Source organism: Leuciscus leuciscus (assembly GCF_965113295.1).
Source record: "Leuciscus leuciscus genome assembly, chromosome: 5".
In the NCBI taxonomy this organism is placed as follows: domain Eukaryota; kingdom Metazoa; phylum Chordata; class Actinopteri; order Cypriniformes; family Leuciscidae; genus Leuciscus; species Leuciscus leuciscus.
Window position 1 is genome coordinate 43,831,678 of NC_138729.1, and position 23,252 is coordinate 43,854,929.

Sequence of the window (23,252 nt, forward strand, 5' to 3'; positions counted from 1 at the left end):
CTAATATTCTTGATTCAACCAGAAGGGAAGAGGCGAGCTGATCGAGTTAAGACATTTTCCGGGCTAATTGCAAAGGTTACATTTCTGACCCCCTGAACGTAGAGGATTTATCAAATATAAAGACTGAAAAGCTTGAATGAGCAAACACTATTCCCCTGTGCCTATCTTATTTAGCCACATAAAGTAATGTCCTTCCATCACTTTTAATCCTTTGAACCCCCCAAAAAATCCATTAGATGCTTCAAACTCCCCAATCTGTTCCATTCAGACACTGATAAGGCTCATGTAATGGAACAGCTGACCTCTATAATATTTTCAAAGGCAGATTTTCTGATACTCACCCTATTTATATCAAAGAGACTAATTTTAGCTTGCTATATTAAGCTTAAAGTGCTCTGTGACCGAAGGAGCTTGCCTCACAAGAACTAGCACAATGGAGGTAGGAGGGATAAAACACTGAAAATGTAGATGTTCTTGCCTTCATAAAGATATGTGTACAGTAAATAGCACTTCATAATTTACACATACACATCACAGACTGTCATAATGACATGCATCTGACAGACAGCAATACAAATATGAAGCGTGGGAGAAGGTATACAGAATATTCGTGACAAATACACATGACTGGTGCAGGTTAAAGGCACGATGGCAGCGGCAATGAGATTTGCTTCTTGCGGCACATCGCTACAGCAGGATAATAATATTTCATAGACACAGGGGAGTGCTGTCCGTGACAGTCGATGAATTACAGACTGTTGTAGCTTTGGCTTTGCCCAGCCAGTCAGTGATTCAATATGAGCACTGAGAGGAAGCCATTTAGATGGATCAAAACAGACGGTGAGCCAGGCAGGCCGTGCAGATGTGCTCGCGGGGGAGAAGGCCGCTTACTCCATCTCTGAGGGTGGAAAAGGCTGTTTGGCCTGATATAGTAATGCAGTTCATCCAGCCATTGCTGCATTAGCAAGTCTGAAACGCATTAGAAGCTGATTAGCAGAAAAGCAAGTGCCATTTCTGCTTAATTAAGAACCTTTGTCTCACATTACACACTCGGCACAAAGGCAAACACACACAGACACTACAATAGTCCAAGATTTTTACAGTTAATCTTGGTCCTGCCTTTTTTGGTAGAGTAAATGAGATTTGGTTGGAGCAGTTTTAAACAAAATACAGTGAAGCAATAATGATAAGCAATCACAAGCAATGACCAGTTACAATTAGGGCTGTCAAACCATTTATATTTGATTGTAATAATTTTTCTGTCCTTTTTTTAATCTAAAAAATGTGTAATATACCAAATATGTGAATATCAATATAAATGGATTTTATATTGCACAGTGTTACTTTAGTAGGCCTATACCATTAAGATACTATTATAGTTTTTTTTTTCATTTAAGTAAATTAAGTTTTAGTAATTTTTAAAATAAGTTTAAAATAAGTTTTAGTAATTTTGTTGTGTTGTTTGTCATTTTTATTTATTTTTTAAATATATATATAGTTCTAATAATTTTTTATTTCAGTTTTAGTTATTTTAGTAGGCCTACATCAAGTTAAACTAAGGGTTTTGTTTTCAAAGTGTCAGCACATAACGGCACTTGCATCTATCTGCCACATGTACTTCAAATGTTCTCTAAAGAATGTAAAAGCTGTGAATTTAACACGGGAATCCAGCAGAAACAAGATGTACATTCTCTCTGCTCGCAGTTCGTCAGTCACGCTTGACAGGAAAGTGAGTGAGAACACACACAAACACAGTTTTATCAAATCATAGGCCATCAATAGCGGTTCACTTCCGCGATTTAGTCAATTGCGTTCATATCAGCGAAACGTACTAGAGTTCACATGAACTGTACCCCAGACCAACCGTTTTATGCAGACACGGGTATGGTTTGCGGGTGCGCACCCAAGTTCGGAAAACAGTGTTCACAATCACATCATCCAAATGAACCGAACTCTGACGTCAATTTAATCTGTGTGAACCAAAAGTGCTAGTGAGAAAGCACCCTAAATGAAAATGAGAAATGTTACTTTGGCAACTAGCTGAAGTTTAAGATTGTTATATTTTATTTTATTTCAGTTAACGTTTATTTTATTTTAAGTAACAAAAATGTTTTTTGGTTTTTAGTTTACTACAATAACCCTGGTGGATTATGAAAAAAAAAATTCACTGCCGACCTACATTTCTGGTCTATGCATTAGCCTTTCGATGAATAAAGGTGCTTCACTATTGTGTGATACACACTTCTTGAGCTTTGGTGATAATAAAATTTCACAATACAAAGAAGACTTATAAGCTTTGATAAGTGTCCGAATTGAGTTTGATTTGAATAAAGATTTGATAAACTATCCTTAGAAAAATTTACTGAGAAAAATGCTCCTTTAAGGACTCCTGTCAGCTTACTGTTCAGCTCCGATCAATCCCAAATATGCGTGTTGCAATATTGACAACAGCTGTGATACTTTAAAAAAAAAAAGAAGAAATATTGATATTGTGTAAATAATACACATATGATAATGTCAAAATATTCCAGTGCCAGTGACACTTCAACATTGCAAGTGGTGGTATTGCACAAAATCATGTCAGAGGAGATGACAGATGAAAGTAAGACACTCTATCTACACCTGAAGTAAGTGTGACTCATTGGTGAAAAAAAAAGAGAAAACATTAAATAAAGTTAAGCATGAATTTGATATTAACATTACTTTTCCCAACATTTTTATAAATATTGTTATATTATCGTTATTGTGCATTATCGTTATCTTTTGTTCATGACATTTGTGTATCGAAAATCTGATATCATGACAGCCCTAGTTCCAATCAGCTCTGAAATCAAGCTCTTAATAGAAGCAATACTGAACTCTTGAGGAAACACATTCTGATCCATCGACCAATTTCACGTGTCAGATGTGCCCAGTTATTCCTTTTATTTAGCTTGTGGGTTTTCTCTCCAGCTTTTAAAATCTTTCTGTCAGTTTCAGTTGACCTTGAAGGCGCACAGGTAACGAACATACCCCTAATGGCCACCATCACTTCAGCTGTCAGAAGAGGGTCGTCTTGTGAGTTAGACTGAGCACTGACACACTCAGGAGAATAGACAAGGTTAGAGAGTTAAAAGGCTGTCAGCATTTATAACTGACATTTCACTGAGAGCTTCAGCACTGTTTACATGGCCAGCACTGTACCTTTTAGCTCTGGGGAAAAAAAATTCAACATATTTCCCAAAATTAAAATTGAGAGGCTTAAGCTTGTTACAAAAGTTATAAAAAGAAAATGGTGCAAGCAAAAGATCCCACATAAGGCTTTTGACTACTAACACACTCCAAAGGATGTCAAACTTACAGAGTAAAAGAACTGTCAAGACTAATAAAAAAACTTTAAATAGAAGTTTCCCAAAAGGACAGAAGCCCTCTATTTAAATGTCACATTATTGAGACTGAAATTGACACTATACAATAAGACTATTCACATTTGAGATGTTTCTTTTATTTGAATTAAGACAGCATGTCGAAAATAACTGTCTATGTACATGATTTAGGATTCTTCAGTTGTACAGATGAAGGAAAGCTTTTTGTGGATTTTGGTGGTTTAGCTTGATCTGACTTAAACATTATTTGATTTTGAATTGCTTAGCTGCAGTTGTGTGCTTGATTATAAAATCTCATCTGAAAAAATGCATTTGCATCTGCTGTTTTCTGGCAGAGAACTGAGCATGAACTCAACTAGAGATTAGCATGTTTAAGATAACACTTGATCTGCCGTCCTTCCTGTTTTACATAATGATGCACTGCTTTTGGCCTGTGTTATCGTACGCACTTTGAAGGTATCAGTGGAATTATGCCGTTGAGAATCCAATGCTGAATCAATTCCTTTCATCAGGTGGAGTTTGAATTGTTGTGGATGGGAAGTAAGAGGATCCCATAAAAGGCACCCATGTGAAAAATTCCAGCAACACCTGAATGTTTACACTGTGGCAAGGAGATAAGAGTGTTTGTGCCTGCCATGCTTTAAAGTTTGGGGTTTCTAATTCATTCTTACAGAGTGAGGAAGAAGCTTAGAAGTGGATTCAGTGCTTCATATTTACATGTGTTTGATCTTCTTTGGGGTCAAAATAAAATTCACATTTGAATAGCTTTATAGGTTCTATGGTTAAATTGTACAACGTTTTCAACAGCACATGCTGTTTTCAACCACTTCAAAGTTGGTTTGAATCAGCTATTTTACTTTCAGAGAGTATACAAATAGTTTATTTTCTAGCACATACACACTGAAGTGTTTGCTCCTAAGCATTGAAATGTCTTTGATGGAAGATGTGTGTATAAGGAACAGCTTTAGAAGATACAGACCTGCGAGCTCGGCGGTGGCTGTGGCGTTTACGTCCTCTGCGTTTTGTGTGTCCATTTTTCTCATGTTTTTTTGTGACCGTGTCTTTCGTTTTCACTTTCTCCTCTTCATCTTTGGGCGCAAGGCTAACTGCTGTCTCCAATCTGGAAGAACAGAAAATCAAAAACTCTTTAGCTTCAAATATTTCACAGTCAACAGGTTGTTAAATCTGAATTAAAATCAAGACAATAACATAATCTTTTTTTTGTTACCCAATGGTTAAGATTGGTCAGTTATGTAATGATCTTAAATATAAGATCTCAATAACGAAACTAAAATATTTTTTTCTGAAGGCATAAAAATGCCCATCATTTCGTTTTTCAGCTTGTAGGGGCACTCATGTTTAAAGAGCGGGACTGGATTTGGTTCTCTGCTGAGAAACATTGAGCATTTTCATGTTTCTCCTCTAGACCTTCATAAATGCAGAGGTCATCTGCTCAGCATTCAAATGAGGTGTCAACAGAGAAGCCTTTATTTACACGCCTCAGTTGAACTGACATTTCTGAAATTATTTGTGCGTATCCCAAGGTTGTAAGGAACATGGTTTGGAAACTCAAAACTGTGTGCTCGTCTTTCTGTCAGTGGAGAAGAGCAATTGAGTTTTATATGTATTCTTCATGATCTGATATTTAAACTGGAGAAAACTAAAAACTGTACAACTATATTTTTCATGTTGTTTGATAATTCACTGATTGCTAATTTAATAATTGGTTGACATGAAAATTGAGCAATTTGGTTTGGGTTAGCTATACAACATATTGCTTACAATAAAGTTAAAGTTACAAATAAAGTTTTTAATGTTGTCTTTGTAATGTCTATGTGGTGTTTTTAATATGCTTTAAGACAAACCATGTGCAAATTCATAAGTCAACACCATTGCTGAGTATTTTCTCCTTAAAACTGCAGTGAAGAAAAGACAGTCTCAAAAACACCATTTGAAATTGCCTGTGTTTCTGACGTCACAAAGTACATGGTAGCCAATCCCGTTAAGTCTATCAGTAACTTTAGTCTTAGCAGTTTTCATTTTTCTAACACTAAAACTGCCGCTTAATGCTCTTTACTCTATTCACAATCAAAATGTGTCTGATTGAAATTGCACTTGAGCAGAGAGAGACCCAGGTGATTCAGCAAAGACCGTGACATGACACTTGAGCCATTCTTTTCTCGTCATTGCCCTATTCCTTACAAACAGTTTGAAAATAAATGCATAAATAAAACTGATTGCAAGAGCTGGGTAAGTAGGCCTGACTTGATATCCATGGCATAATTACAGATCCACCTCTGGAGTGTGAGAGTGTATGTTGGGTGCATATGTCTGCGTGCGGCCCCGTACATGTGTACATGAATTTGTGTCTGTGTGTCTGATTGTAATGAGAAGTTAATCAGTCTTGCAGATTAAATGCTGATTGCCTCTCTCTCTCAGCAGCAGGAGGAGGCCTGCCCTCTGCCACCTCTGGATAAGAGAGGGCAAAGCACAATCACATTATTAATGTCAACCTTCCGGCACCGCAGCCCTACACAGCCCTCCAATGAGCCAGTACGTGATTGGAAAATACACCGCCCTGCTGGGTATAATCAGGAAAGGATTAAAGATGGTGAAACAGTGAAAACATGTTGGTGTGAGGGCAGTTGAATGACCCAAACATTAAAGATGTTCATGAATCTGAGTGTGATCACATGTGGAGAAGAAAGGGTCTGTGATTTTGAATGAATAAAAATTGACTTTAGATATTATTGGTTGATATAAATGTTGTTCCAAGAACAACGGTATTGATGATCCAGTAACATGTCATCTTGGTGATGAAATCACAATAAGTGTGGTTGAAGGGTCAGAACAATGGACTAAACACAGTTCTGTCAGAACCTATATCATCAAAGGTTCTGTTCTGGGCAAGAACTCCATAAGAGCAGGGAGTGCAGCGATAACCCTATAAGAGTAAACAGAACAGAAAAGAACCAACATAAATGTATTACAGATATTTGTAATGTTCTTTATGACAATAATTTAATGTAACAACAAATCATGATAAATTACTGATTCGAAGAGGAATATCAGAAGGCCAAGTCCTGAGCAACACAATAAAACTGCTTAAAATACTGAATGGACCTTAATATGGATGCTGTGATACGCATAGTATTCCAATAGGCAGACGTGGATCGGCTGAAAGTCAGCTGATGCGAGCTTAAATGACGTGACCTGCTAGAACTAACACTACACTTGATTTCTGTCAGGACCACTATAGTCAAAGATGACTGACAATAGCATACAGTTTGGATTGGCGGTATGGTTCTGTTCTGGGCAATAACTCCCTGCCCCTCCAAGCAGCCTAGCATGGATAAGAGCAGGGAGCACAGCGATAACCTCCCAAAACAAAACTATATGCCGACATCCCCCAACCACAAACTAAAAGCAAAAAATCGGAGTGCCAAGATTTCCCCGACCCCACCCGCCCAAATACCCAGATATTGATGCAATTCATGCCCTGATACTGGAAAAAGACAGACAACAATAGGATATTTTGGAAAGAAGCAGCATGTCCTTCTGAAATAGCAGTGACTGGGGGCAGCATGCCTCTTACAGGAGAAGAACAGCAGCGAAGGGGTGCTCTTCTGTTACAAGCAGCGGAGAAGAGCAGCATGCCCCTTTAAATGCAGTTACCCGAATGAGCATGTTGCCAATAATAACAAGAAAAGCGTTTCAGCCGATTGAACATGTTGAATCAGCATCAGAGCCGTTGGTGAGAGATGATCACAGAGCTCTGAATGAGCAAGAAAACAACGAAGTCAAGAGGGCACACACAGAAGGGTTCTTCTTCTACTTCTGAGCATTCCAATGCACTATTTCCATAAATTTCATGCTGTCTGGAAATGAGGAAAGTGAAGATTAAGTGATCAACATCAATCAAGCACTGCTTGCTTTTGGTTTGTAAATCCGCGGTACAACCGTACAAGTTCTAGTTACTTTTGAGTGACAAATACAGACTAATATCAACTGCTGGTGTGGACAGTTTCTCTCATTCATGTGTTGAATGTGCATGCTTATTGGCTGTAGTCTTGCGCTGTGTTCATGTGTCTTGACCCAGACCCAGGCAACGAAAAGTGACAATACGTTTGCTTGTTGCCACTAGTTCTTGATCTTGGCTTAGTGTGTCTGAGCTGTTAAGTCCACAAACATGTTACCAATAACCATCAGAAAAGGTAGGCAACAGGCATATTGCTGATTACCTAAAAAAAAACTTGAGGTCAACATAAAATCCTATTTGACCCTGTTTGATGTCAGCACAAATTGCTAGTCTTGTAGTAAACCTTTCATCCGTACAAGTTGTCTTTTAATAATCTTACTCAAAATGTGAAGATTGCTTACATTCTGGTATGGCGTTCCTTCTCTGATGCGACAGTTGCCTACTTGGTCAAAAACATCCTTAACTACTCCCCTGCAACAGACAGGTTGTTGAGAGATAAAAATGAGAAATTGAGATTTCCTAATATCCTCTTCATTTGGAAATACGTCACAAAACTGAAATAAGGTCTGCGACAAGTTCTGGTTCACAGAGACTTAAGTATCAAACATGTCGCCAATAACAACTGGATGGCTTAATTTCTCATTATGAAACGAACGTACGACAGAAAACTGGGTGATGGCTACGATCAAATCTCACGTCAGGTCTCAGCTCGTGTACACAAGATTTTGAGTTAGAGTGAACTTGTGTGCAGTCAATCTGCACGTGTCAATGTCAGGTGGAGAATGCTAATGAGAGCATTTTGTTAATTTAGATTATTTTCCAGTTCTAGTAAGCTGATGCGAGCTTGACTGACTTGACCTGCCAGAACTAACACTCAGCTTGATTTCTGTTCTGGTAAGCTATAGCTCCAAAGAAATAAAAGTTTATAATTCACATAAAGTTATTTTTGAAGCACCTGTGGCCAGATTCTATGTGGAACATAGTTCTAAAAATTTCTATAAATAATAAATTCTAAGAAGTTTGTAAGAATCTTCCTAGGTGCAATTATTGAGAAACCTTAAGAAAAAAAAAGAAGAAGATAGGAACATTCTTAGTAAATGTATGGGAATACATAATATTCTTAAGAATGTTTTGAGTATACAGACCCTGGTGACCAAAGAGAATAAACCTGCTGGGATACAGCAACCACCTCAAGCTCAGTAGGCAGATATTATTGCTTAAATAACAGCCTTCCGCTGTAATAGAAGCTTTTCTTTTGATTTTCCATGGACTTCTTTAAAGCCAGACTCTTTCTTACTGGCCATGAGCTAGAGAAACCTGCTTATGAAAGCTTTAAATGAAATTGATTTCCCCATCACTGAATGACTTTTCTCTGATCGGCTTCAGAATTTATAGAAAGAACTTCTCAACAGGGAGTCAGATTTATGGAGTGCTCAAATACACCACACACACACACACACACACACACACACACACACACACACACGCACACATGCTTGCATCGGTTTGGGCTTGCTAACTTTCAAAGCTGTCTTGAGTACTTGTAATCCATTACTCTGGAAAGTACAGATCATATGAAGAGTCTAAATGGAACTATTCAGAATTCACAGCAGGAAAAAGCTTTCTAGCTAATAATAAGCTGCAGAACATTTACTGTAGAACTGTTAGACACTTAAGCCTTTCTGTTTGTTAGCAGTTATGGAATGGAGACTTTTATGGATTAGATTTATTAAAAAATAACAAATTCTGTGATGGGTTTATGACAATTCACAAAACACAAGAGAGAAAGAGAGCGTTAGTTCTAAACTAACTTTAGGAGCTTGATTATGGACTTGCTTTTGACAGCAAGCAAAATCTGTTTACCGCTTTCAAGGATAGATGGGCATGATTTATAAAAACTTATATAAACACTGCCTTTACTGATTCATATTTGGTTCATATTTAGTTTTAGCAATTTTTATTTTTATAACACTACAACTGCAGATAAACCAAATGCTAAGGAATTTGGGCTTTGTTCATATGCTATTGGCAATATTAAAAGTGATATCCTATACCTTAGAAATCACCACTAATAAATAATTTTGATGATTAAAAAGGCTTATAACAACCACAATCATGGCTCTACAAAAAAAAGTTGTTCATATAAATAAATTAGTCAGGCACAAGAATATAATAACTGGCAATCTGAGACTTTAAAGTGTTGAAAATGTAGGGCCTTGTCCTGTCCGTGGTGTGTTGTTTGTGCTGTGATGTGGGGTCTCTGTGGCAGTCTAATGGCAGCTCTCCAGGTCGTGTTGATGTGTTTCTGTTGTTGAGAATGAGTCATGGCTCCCAGCACAGGTCTCCTCACAGCCACTGTCATGTGACACTGATACTGGCGTGATGGGATCGAAAGGCAGGGAAAGCAATGGAAGACTGAGAAGGGAGCGTGATCCAGAAAGAAAAGGCAGATGGCTTAGGATGCACACAAACACACAGACTAAGGTGGGTGGGATAAATGTCACATCTCCACAAAGACGGCAGAGAATACAGAGGTCTGTTTTAGAAGTTTGAAGCCATGAACACACACAGGTGCCCAAATACACACATGGGCCCTATTGCCATCAGGTATAATGATGCAATTTTTGTGATCCGCACTAAATACAGGTGGAAACAGGGTCTAAAACATTTTGTGATCAGATCGCTGAAACCGCATTCAGAGGTAAATGCATGTGACCACATAAAATTTCTAAAGTACTCACCGCCAACTGAGACATAGTCTCGCATAGCCAAACCTTCAGACTGACGACAGAAGGACTGGACTCTATCGCAGCTTTTCTTGGCCAAGGGGCACCCAAGAGGATGTTTGACTGACATATAACGCAACCAATCACAGTTTGTTTTGTTCTGCGTCATGTTTAGGGTCGTGACAATATAATGTCGATGTCCCTACAATAACAGACCGGTGTGCATCTAATAAATTATTCATTCAAGAACGTTGTGCAAGTTTACTGCAACAATGGAGCCGCGAACTTCACATACTTTTGAAAATCCAGCGTTTAGCCTAGTTGATCCTGGTAAGCGCTTGTTGTCACAGCTGTAAACACAACAGCTTTCTTCTTCCACGAGGGGTTTTGGCATCACGGCATTTGTTTCCAGGCGGACCGATAAAGAACGCGACACACACGTCTCCCGGACATCCTGTAGAATTCAACCAATCAGATTACGACTTCGAAACTCCTGAAGTGTTTCATATGCCATATGCATCAGACGTTCAGCCAACGGTCCGTGGGCGTGACGTCTGAGACTAACTGGGACATGATGTGAGAAAGCGCACCAAAACAAGCAATCTTAATGCCAGGTGGAAAAATATTCTTCTTTTGTAATTTCAAGTTAAGTTTCAATTAAGGAGGATACTAATCAATGCCTCAATCATCCCTAAAAGACTTAAAAAAGACTGCTACATTTACAATAGCTACATTTACATGCACCTAAATAATCTGTTTACAATCGAATTGATGGCTCAGTCAGACTCAAAGACCTTCATGTAAGCACCTAAATCCAAATGAAATTTCAATCAGATTGAAAGGGGTGTTATAGACCTTAAATAATCTGATCAGTGGGAAGTAAATTACGCAAATAAACGCTTGAATCTGACCATTTTCTCAAAAATACCTTACATACATGCGCAGTGACAATATATGTGAAAATACGTTTTACGTCTTATGAACATGCATATGTTTATTTACCTTCCACAAACTGGTCAGCTATATATATATCCTCTATATATTTCAGTTTTCTTTTTACGTATGTCACCAAGATTTAAACAGCAATTACGCTGGTGGTAGCTCTGATTGCATTACCATGGCGGCTTTCTCTGGTCCTAATCATGGCAGCTGGGCACTGCATGCGCTGCCGTTTTGTTTGGAATACATGCAATGCACATCAGACTGCAACATTAAGGCCACATGTTTTAAATAAACAGAAGTTTCAAAATCTGAAATCGGATTAATTTGTGCAGGTAAACATACCTTTTTCAAGATTAAACCTAATTGACTTTGCTCAGATATTTTACAAAATATATCTTTAGTGTTCCACAGAAGAGAGAAAGTAATACAGGTATGGAATAACATCTAGGGTGACATAATTTTCAGTTTCGGTGCTCTATCCCTTCAATATGCAAAGACTTCAAAGAAGCCCTTTGTTGGGAAATTTCCTGAAAATCATAAACACTATGGCACTATCATTTCTTCTTTAGTTTAGTTTGATTGGCCCAATAAAGCAACCAATAGCTTGAGTTTGAGGCGGGATCTGTGAGTCCGCCCAATTGGTTTTTTTTTTATTCCGTTGGGTGACATTATTGGGACAGAAATGACACACTTCTGATTGAATTACCACTCAAAGAAGTATGCTACTGTATGTATCTCCAATTAGAATGTTTATGCAATTTAGAAAAGGATCATGAGATGACAGCAAAACAGAGAAATATGAACACATTTTACTAAACAGACTTAACCTGTCATCCTAAATTGCCTGGATGCACACACATACATTTGCAGTGCAGGAGTTTATGTAACTGTGAATAAGTGTAATTCAAATTACCAGTTGAGTTCTGAAAACGAACTGCTTATTGTTTCACTCTCCATTATATTGCTCTTAAAGACACTCACAATCTGTTCTGATTCATCGGGGAAGAAGTGTTATTTGAGAATGCTGCTAGTTACCATAGCAGCCAGATATGAACAAGTAAGAGATGTTTCATGCAAGCTAACTTATGACCCATAATTATATGCTTTAACACTCAGACTAATTAGTGCTGTTAACACTCAACAAGAAGACCTGTCACAGAATAGATGAGAAATGTAGAACAAATTCTACACATTAATACAGCTGGATGTTTATTTTTTGCTGGATATTCTTTTATCTTTGTGTTTCCCTCTTGTAGAAATGATCCAAAAAGAGGGGGGAAAACACTGGAACATCAGTGCTATGTTTGAACTATTGTACCTACAAAAAGCCTTACTGACTACTCCCTAGACTCTTGGTCTGCAAGAGGACAACAGACATAAAACGAGACACCATCCTCCCACTGCGGGCACATCTGATATACGAGTCTCCTGTCCATCCTGTAGTTCACTGAGGCTATCCAGTGCTATTAGGCCTGTCATATCCACAGCCAAACAACTGATAATCGCTATCATGAAAGAGGAGGGCGGCAGATCATTTTGAGAGAGAGACATGATTGAGCATGTTAATTAAGGGTGGATACCGATTAACTTATTCCAGAGCTCCGTCTATCAAAATGAAAAGTGATTATACTGTTTGTCTAACATTCAGGGTAAAAGACAACCTCTTTTTATTGTGATATTGATACTAATGATGGGTATGCTTAGGCCAGACATGGCAATTAAACCATGTTTAGGCAAGTGAACAAGCCGTTATGAATCAAGACTTGATATTTATCATTTAAAGCTTTTCCAAAAATAAGAAGATCTTCTGAATTAAATGTAATCTGATTAATGACCAGAAAGCAAAGAACATTTTATATTACATTTTTGTATAGTACATTTTTGTGATGTGCTCCAGTAATCTAAAGCTCGTAAACTTGCTGCATCACACTGCTACCAGGTCAAGAACAATGCAATTGGATAATCAACACACACACACACACACACACACACACACACACACACACACACACATACGCACACTTGCCTAATAGCAGGGGATGTGCATAACAACCCTATGGGAACTCTACACGAGGAGCTGAGCTCATGTCTCCTAATGGAAGCAGTTTATAGGATCTGCATCACTCCTAGATCCACTTATCAGAATAGGCAATATCAAACTAAAACAAATCAGATTAGCTGTAAGTGTGAACAAACACTAAAGGTTAAACATGTAGCAATGTATACCAAAAGCATTGTAAGCACTATTGAAATGTGCACTTTGACCCAAATAATTTTAGTATATTCATGCCTTCGGCTGTTGATGCAGGCCAACCAACACATCCAAAAATGGAATCCACTGTCAGATGCAATTACACATGAATGTGTATGAACATATCACTTGCCATCATATCACTACAAATTCAAGTTCTGCATAAAAGTTCTGTATTTTCTGTAATTCCTTTGCCAGGCCTTGATTTCTACTCCGTGTAAATTTGAGCTGTTGCTTCTTATTTGATAAAATGGGAAGACAATAACACCAGCTTAAATTTCTGCAACATGAGGCCTGCTGCCTCCACTGAGAAAATAACCTGCGTGGCATCATGGGAGAAAGAAAATCACAGCACCAGACCTCATTATCTGCCACAGACAATGTCCTTGCTAAATCCCAAACGAGCAAGGGAAGGTAATTGATTTGTAGAGACACTTTCAGAGAGAGGGGGAACAGGAAAGCAAGTTAGGCAGTTGGGCGGGTAGTCGTTGAGAAAAAAATCTACAAACAGAATTGGCTGCCCTATTTCCAACTCTGCATGACGGCTTCGCTTGAGCGATGCAAGTGGACATGAAGGATTTAAGAACAATCAGACTGATTTAGCAGCTTATTCCAGGCCTCCCATCTCTCTCACGTTTGTTTTGCTCAGCGGGAGGTACGCAAGAACGACATAACAACAGAAAGTTACATACTCGCTATGCATGTGATTCTTTTACATCTCACTGAATTTCTTTCTTCAATCTGAGTGAATTTTTACACAGTTTCTGTGGAACAGATGCAGAGTTATAGACAGGTATGATGATGAACAGACGGATAGACAGATGGAATGATAAACAGGAATCATTTCAGAATAATTTTCTTGTTTATATAATAAACAACAGGAAAATGTCCAACCTTCTATACAAAAGATGGTCAGCACATATAGCGGGGAAAGTCATTCTGAAGACAAGTGGAGTTAGTTTATTCAATTATTGCTACCTGATGATAAAATGGAGCAGCATAATGGTTTGATTAATTTCCTTATCACACCAGGCACAAAGAGTAATTATGGCCCGGTCCACTACTCTACGAGCCACCAATCAATCAATTTAAGCACTCTTCACTCCCTACCGTCCCCTCTGCTCAAACAAAACAAATTACCCCTCTTTTTCTCTCTCTCGGTCGCACATTCACGCTCTGGAAAACTTTTGCCCCAGGCTGTGGAAATAATGCCAGGCAAACTCCAGATGTTCACACACACACACGCACATTGACTCAAGCCAAAGTCTCTGTACAACAGCCTAACAATAATTCTGTGGAGATGCATTGTGAGAAAAAGGGCACTGTTCACAATGAGCAATCAACAGCTTGTCACTCCAACTTCACCCAGTGCAATGGTGGGTGAAACATGTTGAAGCATATGTTAATGACTCAACGGGTGCTTTCAGAGCCTTCTCAGTTTCTCACATTTTCTCTTGCCTGATTGGACTCATGTATCTGTATATATCCTTAACTGAGACTTATCTGAGGTCATGATCAGAGGCGAAATGAGTTCTGATTTACATATTCATCTTCTCCACCATGCAATTAGTTTTAAAATGCTGCCCTTAAGTCATGTCAGAATCATATTTATGAGATGAGTGTAGTCACGGTTCTACAATAATTACCATTAGGATTTTATTTGAGCCCTGATGAGTTGTCAATTAAAGAATCATGACAAAAAACGTAGTTGTATTCATCATATTAAGTTGTATTTATGAATGTTGACTATAATTTAGTTTGTATAGAACTAAGGACAAACTACATTTTCCATAATTCTCTTTTGTAGCACAAGAATGATCAAATAAATAGATAAAGCATCAGTTACAGTTACACATCTAGCATACATCCTTTGCTCTTCATCTTGTTGCAGTAAAGCAAAAAAAAAAAAAAAAAGCTTATGGTGTTTGTTATAAAATTAAAAAGAAATATGAGATTGTCTAACATTTTACTGAGACCAAAATCACTTCAATCACTCCCAGAAGGCAGCATTAGCAGAACTCTCATCAACATTAACTGGATCCAGGTTCTCTCTCTCTCTCTCGCTCCCTCTCCATGTTAAACACAACTCTATTTTAGAGGCTCAGTAATGCCTCAGGAGCTTTGGGAATGTGTGGAGTCTGCTGGGAGAGTTTCTGTTTGTCTCTAACCAACCTCTCTATCTCATCCTGGCAGATGAGAAGGCACACACTTGATATCTCCATTGAACACTAATAGAAAATATTACAACATTCCGAGAATAGAAATATGGTATAAAGAAAAGACAAGAGAGATCAAAACTTTACAAAGTCATATTTAAAGTTAAAGTGTTTAAGTGTTTATAACAGCCATTTAGCACAGCAGTGATACATATATTATGATATGACATAATGATATCATGATATTTTTAACCCTCAGATTGTGTTAAAAACCCTATAACACTTCCAGTTCCAAGGTCAGAAATGACCGGCCTACAAAAATCACTTGTTATGCTATATTATCACCCAATATTGGATTCAATCTTTCTGTCAACTTGTTCTCTTTCAATTAGGACTGGTTTTATATTTCTATTTGCATCTGATTAATCGTAGGCCTCATTTATCTGAGAGTAGGCATCTCATTTATTGAGTAAAAAAATCATTATTTATGAATAATTTTGGAAATATTAAATAAAATATGAAAAAAATATGCACTGTTGATCACACTAGTTTACTTTAATGTTTCACAAGGAAGTTTGTTTTGTACAAAATGGCACAAAGTTATAGTTGTGGTGTTCCCTCATATTTTGAGATTTTTTACTCAAAATATTAGATGCCTACTCTCAGATAAATGTGGCCTACGATTAATCAGATGGAAATAGAAATATAAAACCAGTCCTAATTGAAAGAGAACAAGTTGACAGAAAGATTGAATCCAATATTGGGTGATAATATAGTATAATGAGTGATTTATAAAATCCCCCCTAAAAAAGTATGAAAATTGTCAAAAAACATTTGAGAAGTAGTAATACCCTTTGTGAACAAAGTTACTAAGTTTCAGTCCAATGCGATAACATTAACTAGTATTTTCGGGAAAAATACTTCTGAAAAAAAAAGATGACCCGAACACAACAGGGTTTGATGAAAGGTCTGAGGATGGTTGTATAAATGAGTACCTTATTCTCTGGACACCTTTGACTCTCCTCTATATCGCCTCTTCAAATGTTTTACAGCCCTTTGAACACAGACCTCAAATAATCTCCGCCCCATTTCCCCATTCTCACTGACACTCTTCAAATTCCATTACCTTAACAGCCACCCATGCATTACAAGCAAATTTATTTCATTTCATTAACCTGTTTCAAAAAGCTGCTGCTCTATCATGACTGCTGGGAGATATAAAGGGAAGAATGCAGTGTAGGACAAAGTGTTAATCTCCAGGATGAAAATAAAGATGCTAATCAAAAGGTACTTTTTCCTTATTGCCTTAAGCAAAGCAATATGTTCTAGGTTTGTTTTGAAATATTATTGCCAGTATGGCTAAAAGTGAATCTCACGAAACCTGTTACACATATACCTGTACACATATATATCAACCCATTCTCACTCCCAAAGCATTAAAAACTGAAAAATGGCATCTTATATTGAAGCATCAATGTAAGATGCTAAAGGTACCACATGAGACACACAAGACTCAGTGACATTTCACAATCGAAGCTGACGTAACGCTTATGCAGGCCGCAACTTTTGAATGTGTTTGTAAATAGTGAGTGTAAATAATGTCAAATTATACCCCGATATATAATCTAATGACGATAAAATACCCACACCCTTCGTGTCTGTGTATTGACGGCATAGGTTTCCTTCTGAAAGCATTTGGTTTCTTAGTCTTAATAGTGACGTTGAAGGCACTTGACCATGCTTCAGTTTTGGACACCTTGGGGGTGAGAATGGATTGTGTATACAGATATATATTATAAGTAGCCCACCTATCTACTGTAAATTTAATATATGATTTAAAAAAAAAATATATATATATATATATATATAATAACAACAATAGTTATTATTATTATTATTATTATTATTATTATTATTATTATTATTATTATTTTAACCATAAAGAAATCTAGCAGTGCTGTAGTGCACTCACCGAGAGAACTGTAATGCCTCTCTTAAGGTCATAATTAACAATGCTAATCTCACTCTCATCAAGAACAGATATGTTTTCGTTTGTTAACAACCAAAGAATGCGCATTAGATCACAATGACTCACAAAGCCCATCAGCTAGTCTGTAAATTACTCTGTAAAATCAAATTAAAGAAAATTAGACATTCTTTGTTGCGCAATGATAGAGACGAAATGTTCCTTATTTAGATTTTCGTGATAAGCCCAATCTCCATGACACTTCCTGTCTGCCTCCTGGGGAGAGAAAATATGTCTCTCACAACACAGCTAATAGACAAAGAGAATAAGGGCTCCAATCAGTGGGCACACTAGCTAATTACAGTGAAAGGGATGCGTGGAGGACGAAAGAACAAGAGTCAGCTGGGGTTGCTGATTGGCGTGTGGCATTTCAGAGGGAGAAACGGATCCACCATTAACACATCAGGCATGGTTCACCGCAGCAGATTTAGCTTCTTACCACAGAGAAACTCCATTGAGCGCCAGGCTTATGGGCCAGTTGCCACTCAGAAGCAGCAGGCCGGGAATTTGACTGAAAAGATGAGAGGGCTGGTCCAAACCCATGGGCTCTATTTTATACACAAAAGAAGACAGATGGCTCGACTTGAGATGTGAAACTTCTGATTTGTAGTTCTTTTGATTTGGGAAGCTTTTTTCCATGTTAAGGAGAAGGACAGGAACTTAGCAGGAAGTCTGTACGAAGGAGGCCAATTAATTTCAAGCGTGCTGATTCTAGATGGCTGAGAAGATGAGCAAAAAACTAAATACAACTCTCAAGTTAATTGCTTTTCAACCAAGACTGTTACACTGTACAAAGTCAAACATGGTTCTTCTTTTTCATGTACTAGTAAAGTTTTAATTAAAGTTCATGGTGTTCAAACGCCACAAAACTGGATGATCAAATACTAATACAGTTTAATAGTGCATATTGCATCACGTCAATGATAAAATCCTATTGATTTTTTTATGTGGGAAAGTTTTAACGAGGACAAAAAGTAAGTGCACCTTTAAAGTAAGACAAATATTAAATGAAAGTTTAAAAAAATACCACTGAAAGAAGAGTGCAAATTAAAGTGAGTTAGTTAATGTAGCTGAGGTGAACAAGGAGGCACACAGAGAAAGTAATTCAGTCTGTGCTGTCTGATAGGGCTGTCAAATGTAAATAGAGCTTATTATCTTTAAATTCCACATGGCTAAAAACAGAATCACTAGCAATGGACCCTGCAAGCTCCCTCCTTATGTGGCACTGGCAGAATTTTCAGACACACATCACGAATTTAGAAAATGAGTATTGAAAAAGAGAATTTATGGATTGTCATTATTCAAAGGGGCCATTTAAAAAGGTGGTTCAGTTGCAAAAGGTTTTAAAACCCTCTAGAATTATCTCAACAAAAGATAGCCTACATTTAATGCTTGCATTGCCTTTGGAAGAACTACTCTGCTAATGCCAGTGGTGTGCCAATATAGTGATTGTATAAAAAAAAAAAAAACCCTCAACTGAATCCTATCCCATCCAGGGATATGGGGGGAGTACTCTGGGTTCGGTCAAAATTCAGAGTTCAGAGCCATCGGACATCACGCCAAATTTGCATATTTGGCCTAAGTGTGAACTCATGAAAATCTATAAGTATGCAAAGTGGCTGTGCGGCATCATCTCATAGACAGAGGAAGGATGACTGTAACAACGATGAGGCGAACAGCTAACGTACTGTGCAGTGGAGCAGGACTAAGCAGCTTCACACTGAGACTCAAAATGGAAACCACAAATCATTGATTATTTCAGTCCTGACTGAGTCCCACTCTCTGAGGAGAATGTCATTTGTGGAGGATAGAGCCTGGGTCGTTAAACTAAACCCCACCAGAGCATCCCTAATTGCTATCAACAATTCACCATTTGTGAGTGGGGGGTTCATTTTGTTATAGCCCTGGGAGTACAGTTGCAGAAATAAACATAGAACAAACACTACAGCAACCATATTGTTTATGTAAGTCTCATTTTGATTAAGTTATTAAATTAGAGCATGAATAATTAAGAGAAAACAGACGGATGTGTCCATTTTGAGGTGTAGTAACTGATTTTTTATGATTTCCGAGTCCATCCATCAAAGCAACAGGTGTGTGTGAGATATTTACATAAAATGATTCAAATGTATGCTAAATCTCAAGAGAAAAGGTATTGCTACTATGTTCAATCAAGTCCTCAAGTCTCCAGGATTTATATTTGCATCCCACTATTCTTTAGTTTCAGTGACGTGAGATTTATGACCATCAGTGGTAATGGCTGTGAATAAGGATCAAATCCAATGATCAACATCTGTCTTTTACTGCTGATGGTCATACATATTACAGATTAGAAGAAATTACTGAAACAGATGAATATCCTCCTAAAAGTTATTTACTGATCGGCATGGTAATTTGTAGCTTTAAATGCATCAATCTCTCCCTGAAAGCAAACAAAGACAAACATTCTTTTCTTCCCACTGGCAAGTCGTCCGCATGCGACAGAGACTCAAGAGGTACTGTGGCCCCGACGAGAGCCAGATACGGTAATTAACGTGATGAGAAGCTGAGAGGAGGAAGCAACACTGTGTCATTCCTCAACTCAAGATTCACCCGACTCCACAACCCCCTCCTCTCTGCTGGCCTTTGCTATGCAAAACAGCTCACTGAATAATTCACAAAGCTCACTTTTTTTTATGAGCAACCAACACACTTCACACAGCACTCTTTACGCAATAATGAAACTGAATAAAATCTTTCTTTTTTTTTCCTGAAAGACCGAATTTCTGTGGCAAATTTACAGTTCCTCATAAGAGCAAGGGCAGATGAAACATATTTTACTTCCATTGCCTTTGGAGGAATTTCATCTATACGACCAGGATTGAACAGTATATCAGCACTCTTTGTTAATATTCTATGAAATATAGGCACCCTACAGTGTTTTTACTGTTTAATGAATGCATAGTATTCTCATTACTGAATACCTTGGAGGAATGCAGTATCATGTATAAATGTCTCTCAAACTTTGGTTCACGACATTTTCTATATACAGCTTATTTTTTATTGATAGCTGCACGCTCCACAAATGAAAACGCCACCTAAAGAAGAAAACAAAGAAGTTTAGCCACTGTTTTACTGAAAGCTGTTCTTACACGTACAGCAGGTACATTCCATTCCAGCACAAAGAGGAGGCGTGTTCCGGCGCAAACGTTCCTTCATGCTATTTTGCAGGTTTAGAAAACAATTGCGCCACTAACCAGGAAAAAATAGTTTAAAGTCAGTGGCGCGTTGCGCATGTTATTCATATGCTATTTTAAGGGGGCATGCTTGGCCATAATCAATGTAGCGTGTGCACAACGCGCACTTTGATTCTCTCATCTACACAGAAGCAGCAGTTTTCATTTTTGCAAATCATACATTATTACGATATATATATATATAGATAGATAGATAGATAGACAGACAATTTATTATAAAAGCATACATCTAGCTTACACATTTACCCAAATTATCATACGCCTGTTTAACCGAAGTTAATTTGGGTGGGTTTCTCCATCCCCAATGTCCCTGACGAGAACGTCGGTCTCCTCGGCTGTGAACCGCTCCTGGCGCGCGCCTGGCAAATCCGCCATTATAATAGGAATCCGCTTTAGAACAAGCGCGCCTGCTCTTAAAGGGAATGTGAGATGTCGCTCTGATTGGTTTATTTCACGTTACGCCCAAACCACACCTATGAATAATGAAGCTACTTCAGACCAACCCCTTTTAGATTTGCGCCGGGCGCAAGAGGCATTTATCCCGCCGGGAAAATAGCAACAGCGCCCAAGACCCGCCCACAAAGTTACTTGCGCTTTGCGCTTGACACTTGCGTTTCAGATCGTTAAAATAGGGCCCCAAGTGTCCACACGTGTTTTTACATTGTACTTATATTTAAAAAAAATACCTGCAAATAATTACATCTATTATTACACTTTTGATCCTTAAACATACACATATCACCAAACCTGTCCTTAACCTTATACCCACATCCCACCTCAATAGCAGCACAAGTTTTTGCAATACAATGTGAACACAATACGTACATTGTACTTATTTTTTTATGTAAGTGCATAGTAGTTAAGGACACCTAATATAAAGTGTGACCAAAAAATCCTACAGCCTAATCTATTGTATGTCTAACGGAACCACCTCCAAACAAACACACTTGTGACCCTGGACCACAAAACCAGTCTTATGGGTAATTTTTTTTAATTGAGATTTATACATCATCTGAAAGCTGAATACATAATCTTTCCATTGATCTATGGTTTGTTAGGATAGGACAATATTTGGCCGAGATACAACTATTCGAAAATCTGGAATCTGAGGGTGCAGAAAAATCGAAATATTGAGAAAATCGCCTTTAAAGTTGTCCATTTCTATTGGCGATAGTGCTGCATCCATTCACAAAAATAAATGTCTTATATATTTAAGGTGGGAAATTTACAAAATATCTTCATGGAACATGATCTTTACTTAATATCCTAATGAATTTTGGCATAAAAGAAAAATCAATAATTTTGACCCATACAATGTTTTGTTGGCTATTGCCACAAATACACCCGTGCAACATAAGACTGGTTTTGTGATCCAGGGTCACACTTATGTTCATTCCATGGACCTGCTCATTAATTCGATGCACATAGTATCTGCTATATCCTCCCCACCTGTGCTCTGTTACATAGGCAGATGGACAGAGGGCCCCTCTCTGAGTAGGACTCATCTGTCTACTTTGTGAGTTACAGTACCCTTCTCTGCTCTGCCAGAGACTGAAACCAACCGGGCAAACACTGCAAGAGGTGCTATTTTGGAGTTGGATGCTACTGACAGTGGCCCGTGTAATGGCTGCCTGCTGACACCGTTCCGCTTGAAAGGATGGGAGGCTGCTGGGACATGCACAGATCCGTATACATGGAGACAGACCACCAAGCCAAGTCCTTTGGTCTTTTATCTGTTGTTTTCAATTTGTAATTATTGATTTTATTGTAATTGAATACAAATGTTCTGTTTGGGAAATCATATGAAATCACTTCTAAAACTTTGACAAGGAAATAAAAAGGAGAAAATCATTCACTTGGTGGGAACTGACCCCTATAAGCGTTCTTAATCAGTGAGTCCTCATTAAAGACACTGTGAACTCCCTCCTAACAAGCCGGTGTAGGAAAACCATTATGTGGATGCCCAATAAAAATGCTGTCATCATTTCCACTAACCTTCTATATTATTTAGTACCTCATCACAAAGAGGCTATTTCCATTTTATGCGAGGGAGGTCCATTCAGTTCGCTGAGTCTCCACAAGAGTACTCTCTTTCAAGGGCAAGTGGATTATTCTGTTGTCCATAATGTGCATATGAAGTGCCCTCAAGGACCTACAATTTACAAAACACATTGACATTTTGTATGTTTGATGACTCATATCCTCAACAAAAAAAAGTTATTTATAATATGCTATACAGAAAACACTTCACAAACTGTACCTACATAAGTCACCTTGTAAGATTTAAAAAGTTGAAATGAGATCAGAATATTTCTAAATTGAGTATTTCATTATGTGCCAAAGTCAAACAAGGACTCACTAATAATGTGTTTTGGAAATGTTTTTATTTTATTCCAGCATTCAAGAATAATACTGTTGATCTACTCATGTCTAATTGATTCATTTTGTTGGTGTTATTATCCGGTTTTTAAAACTCTGGTGAGGCAATCAAATGAAGTGAATATCATAAACTTGCATGAGCTTAATTAAGCTCTGTCCATTCAATTTGCAGGCAGCTCAAGGAAATGACCA

General features: G+C 37.8%; 1 protein-coding gene across 1 annotated transcript in view; it reads right to left on the bottom strand.

Moving 5' to 3' along the window:
• srrm4 (serine/arginine repetitive matrix 4) overlaps window positions 1–23,252 on the bottom strand; it is a 51,811-nt gene that overhangs the window by 17,074 nt on the left and 11,485 nt on the right. Inside the window, exon 2 of the mRNA XM_082170321.1 lies at window positions 4,345–4,485. Coding sequence (XP_082026447.1) covers window positions 4,345–4,485 — 141 coding nt within the window. The remainder of the gene's footprint in view (window positions 1–4,344; window positions 4,486–23,252) is intronic.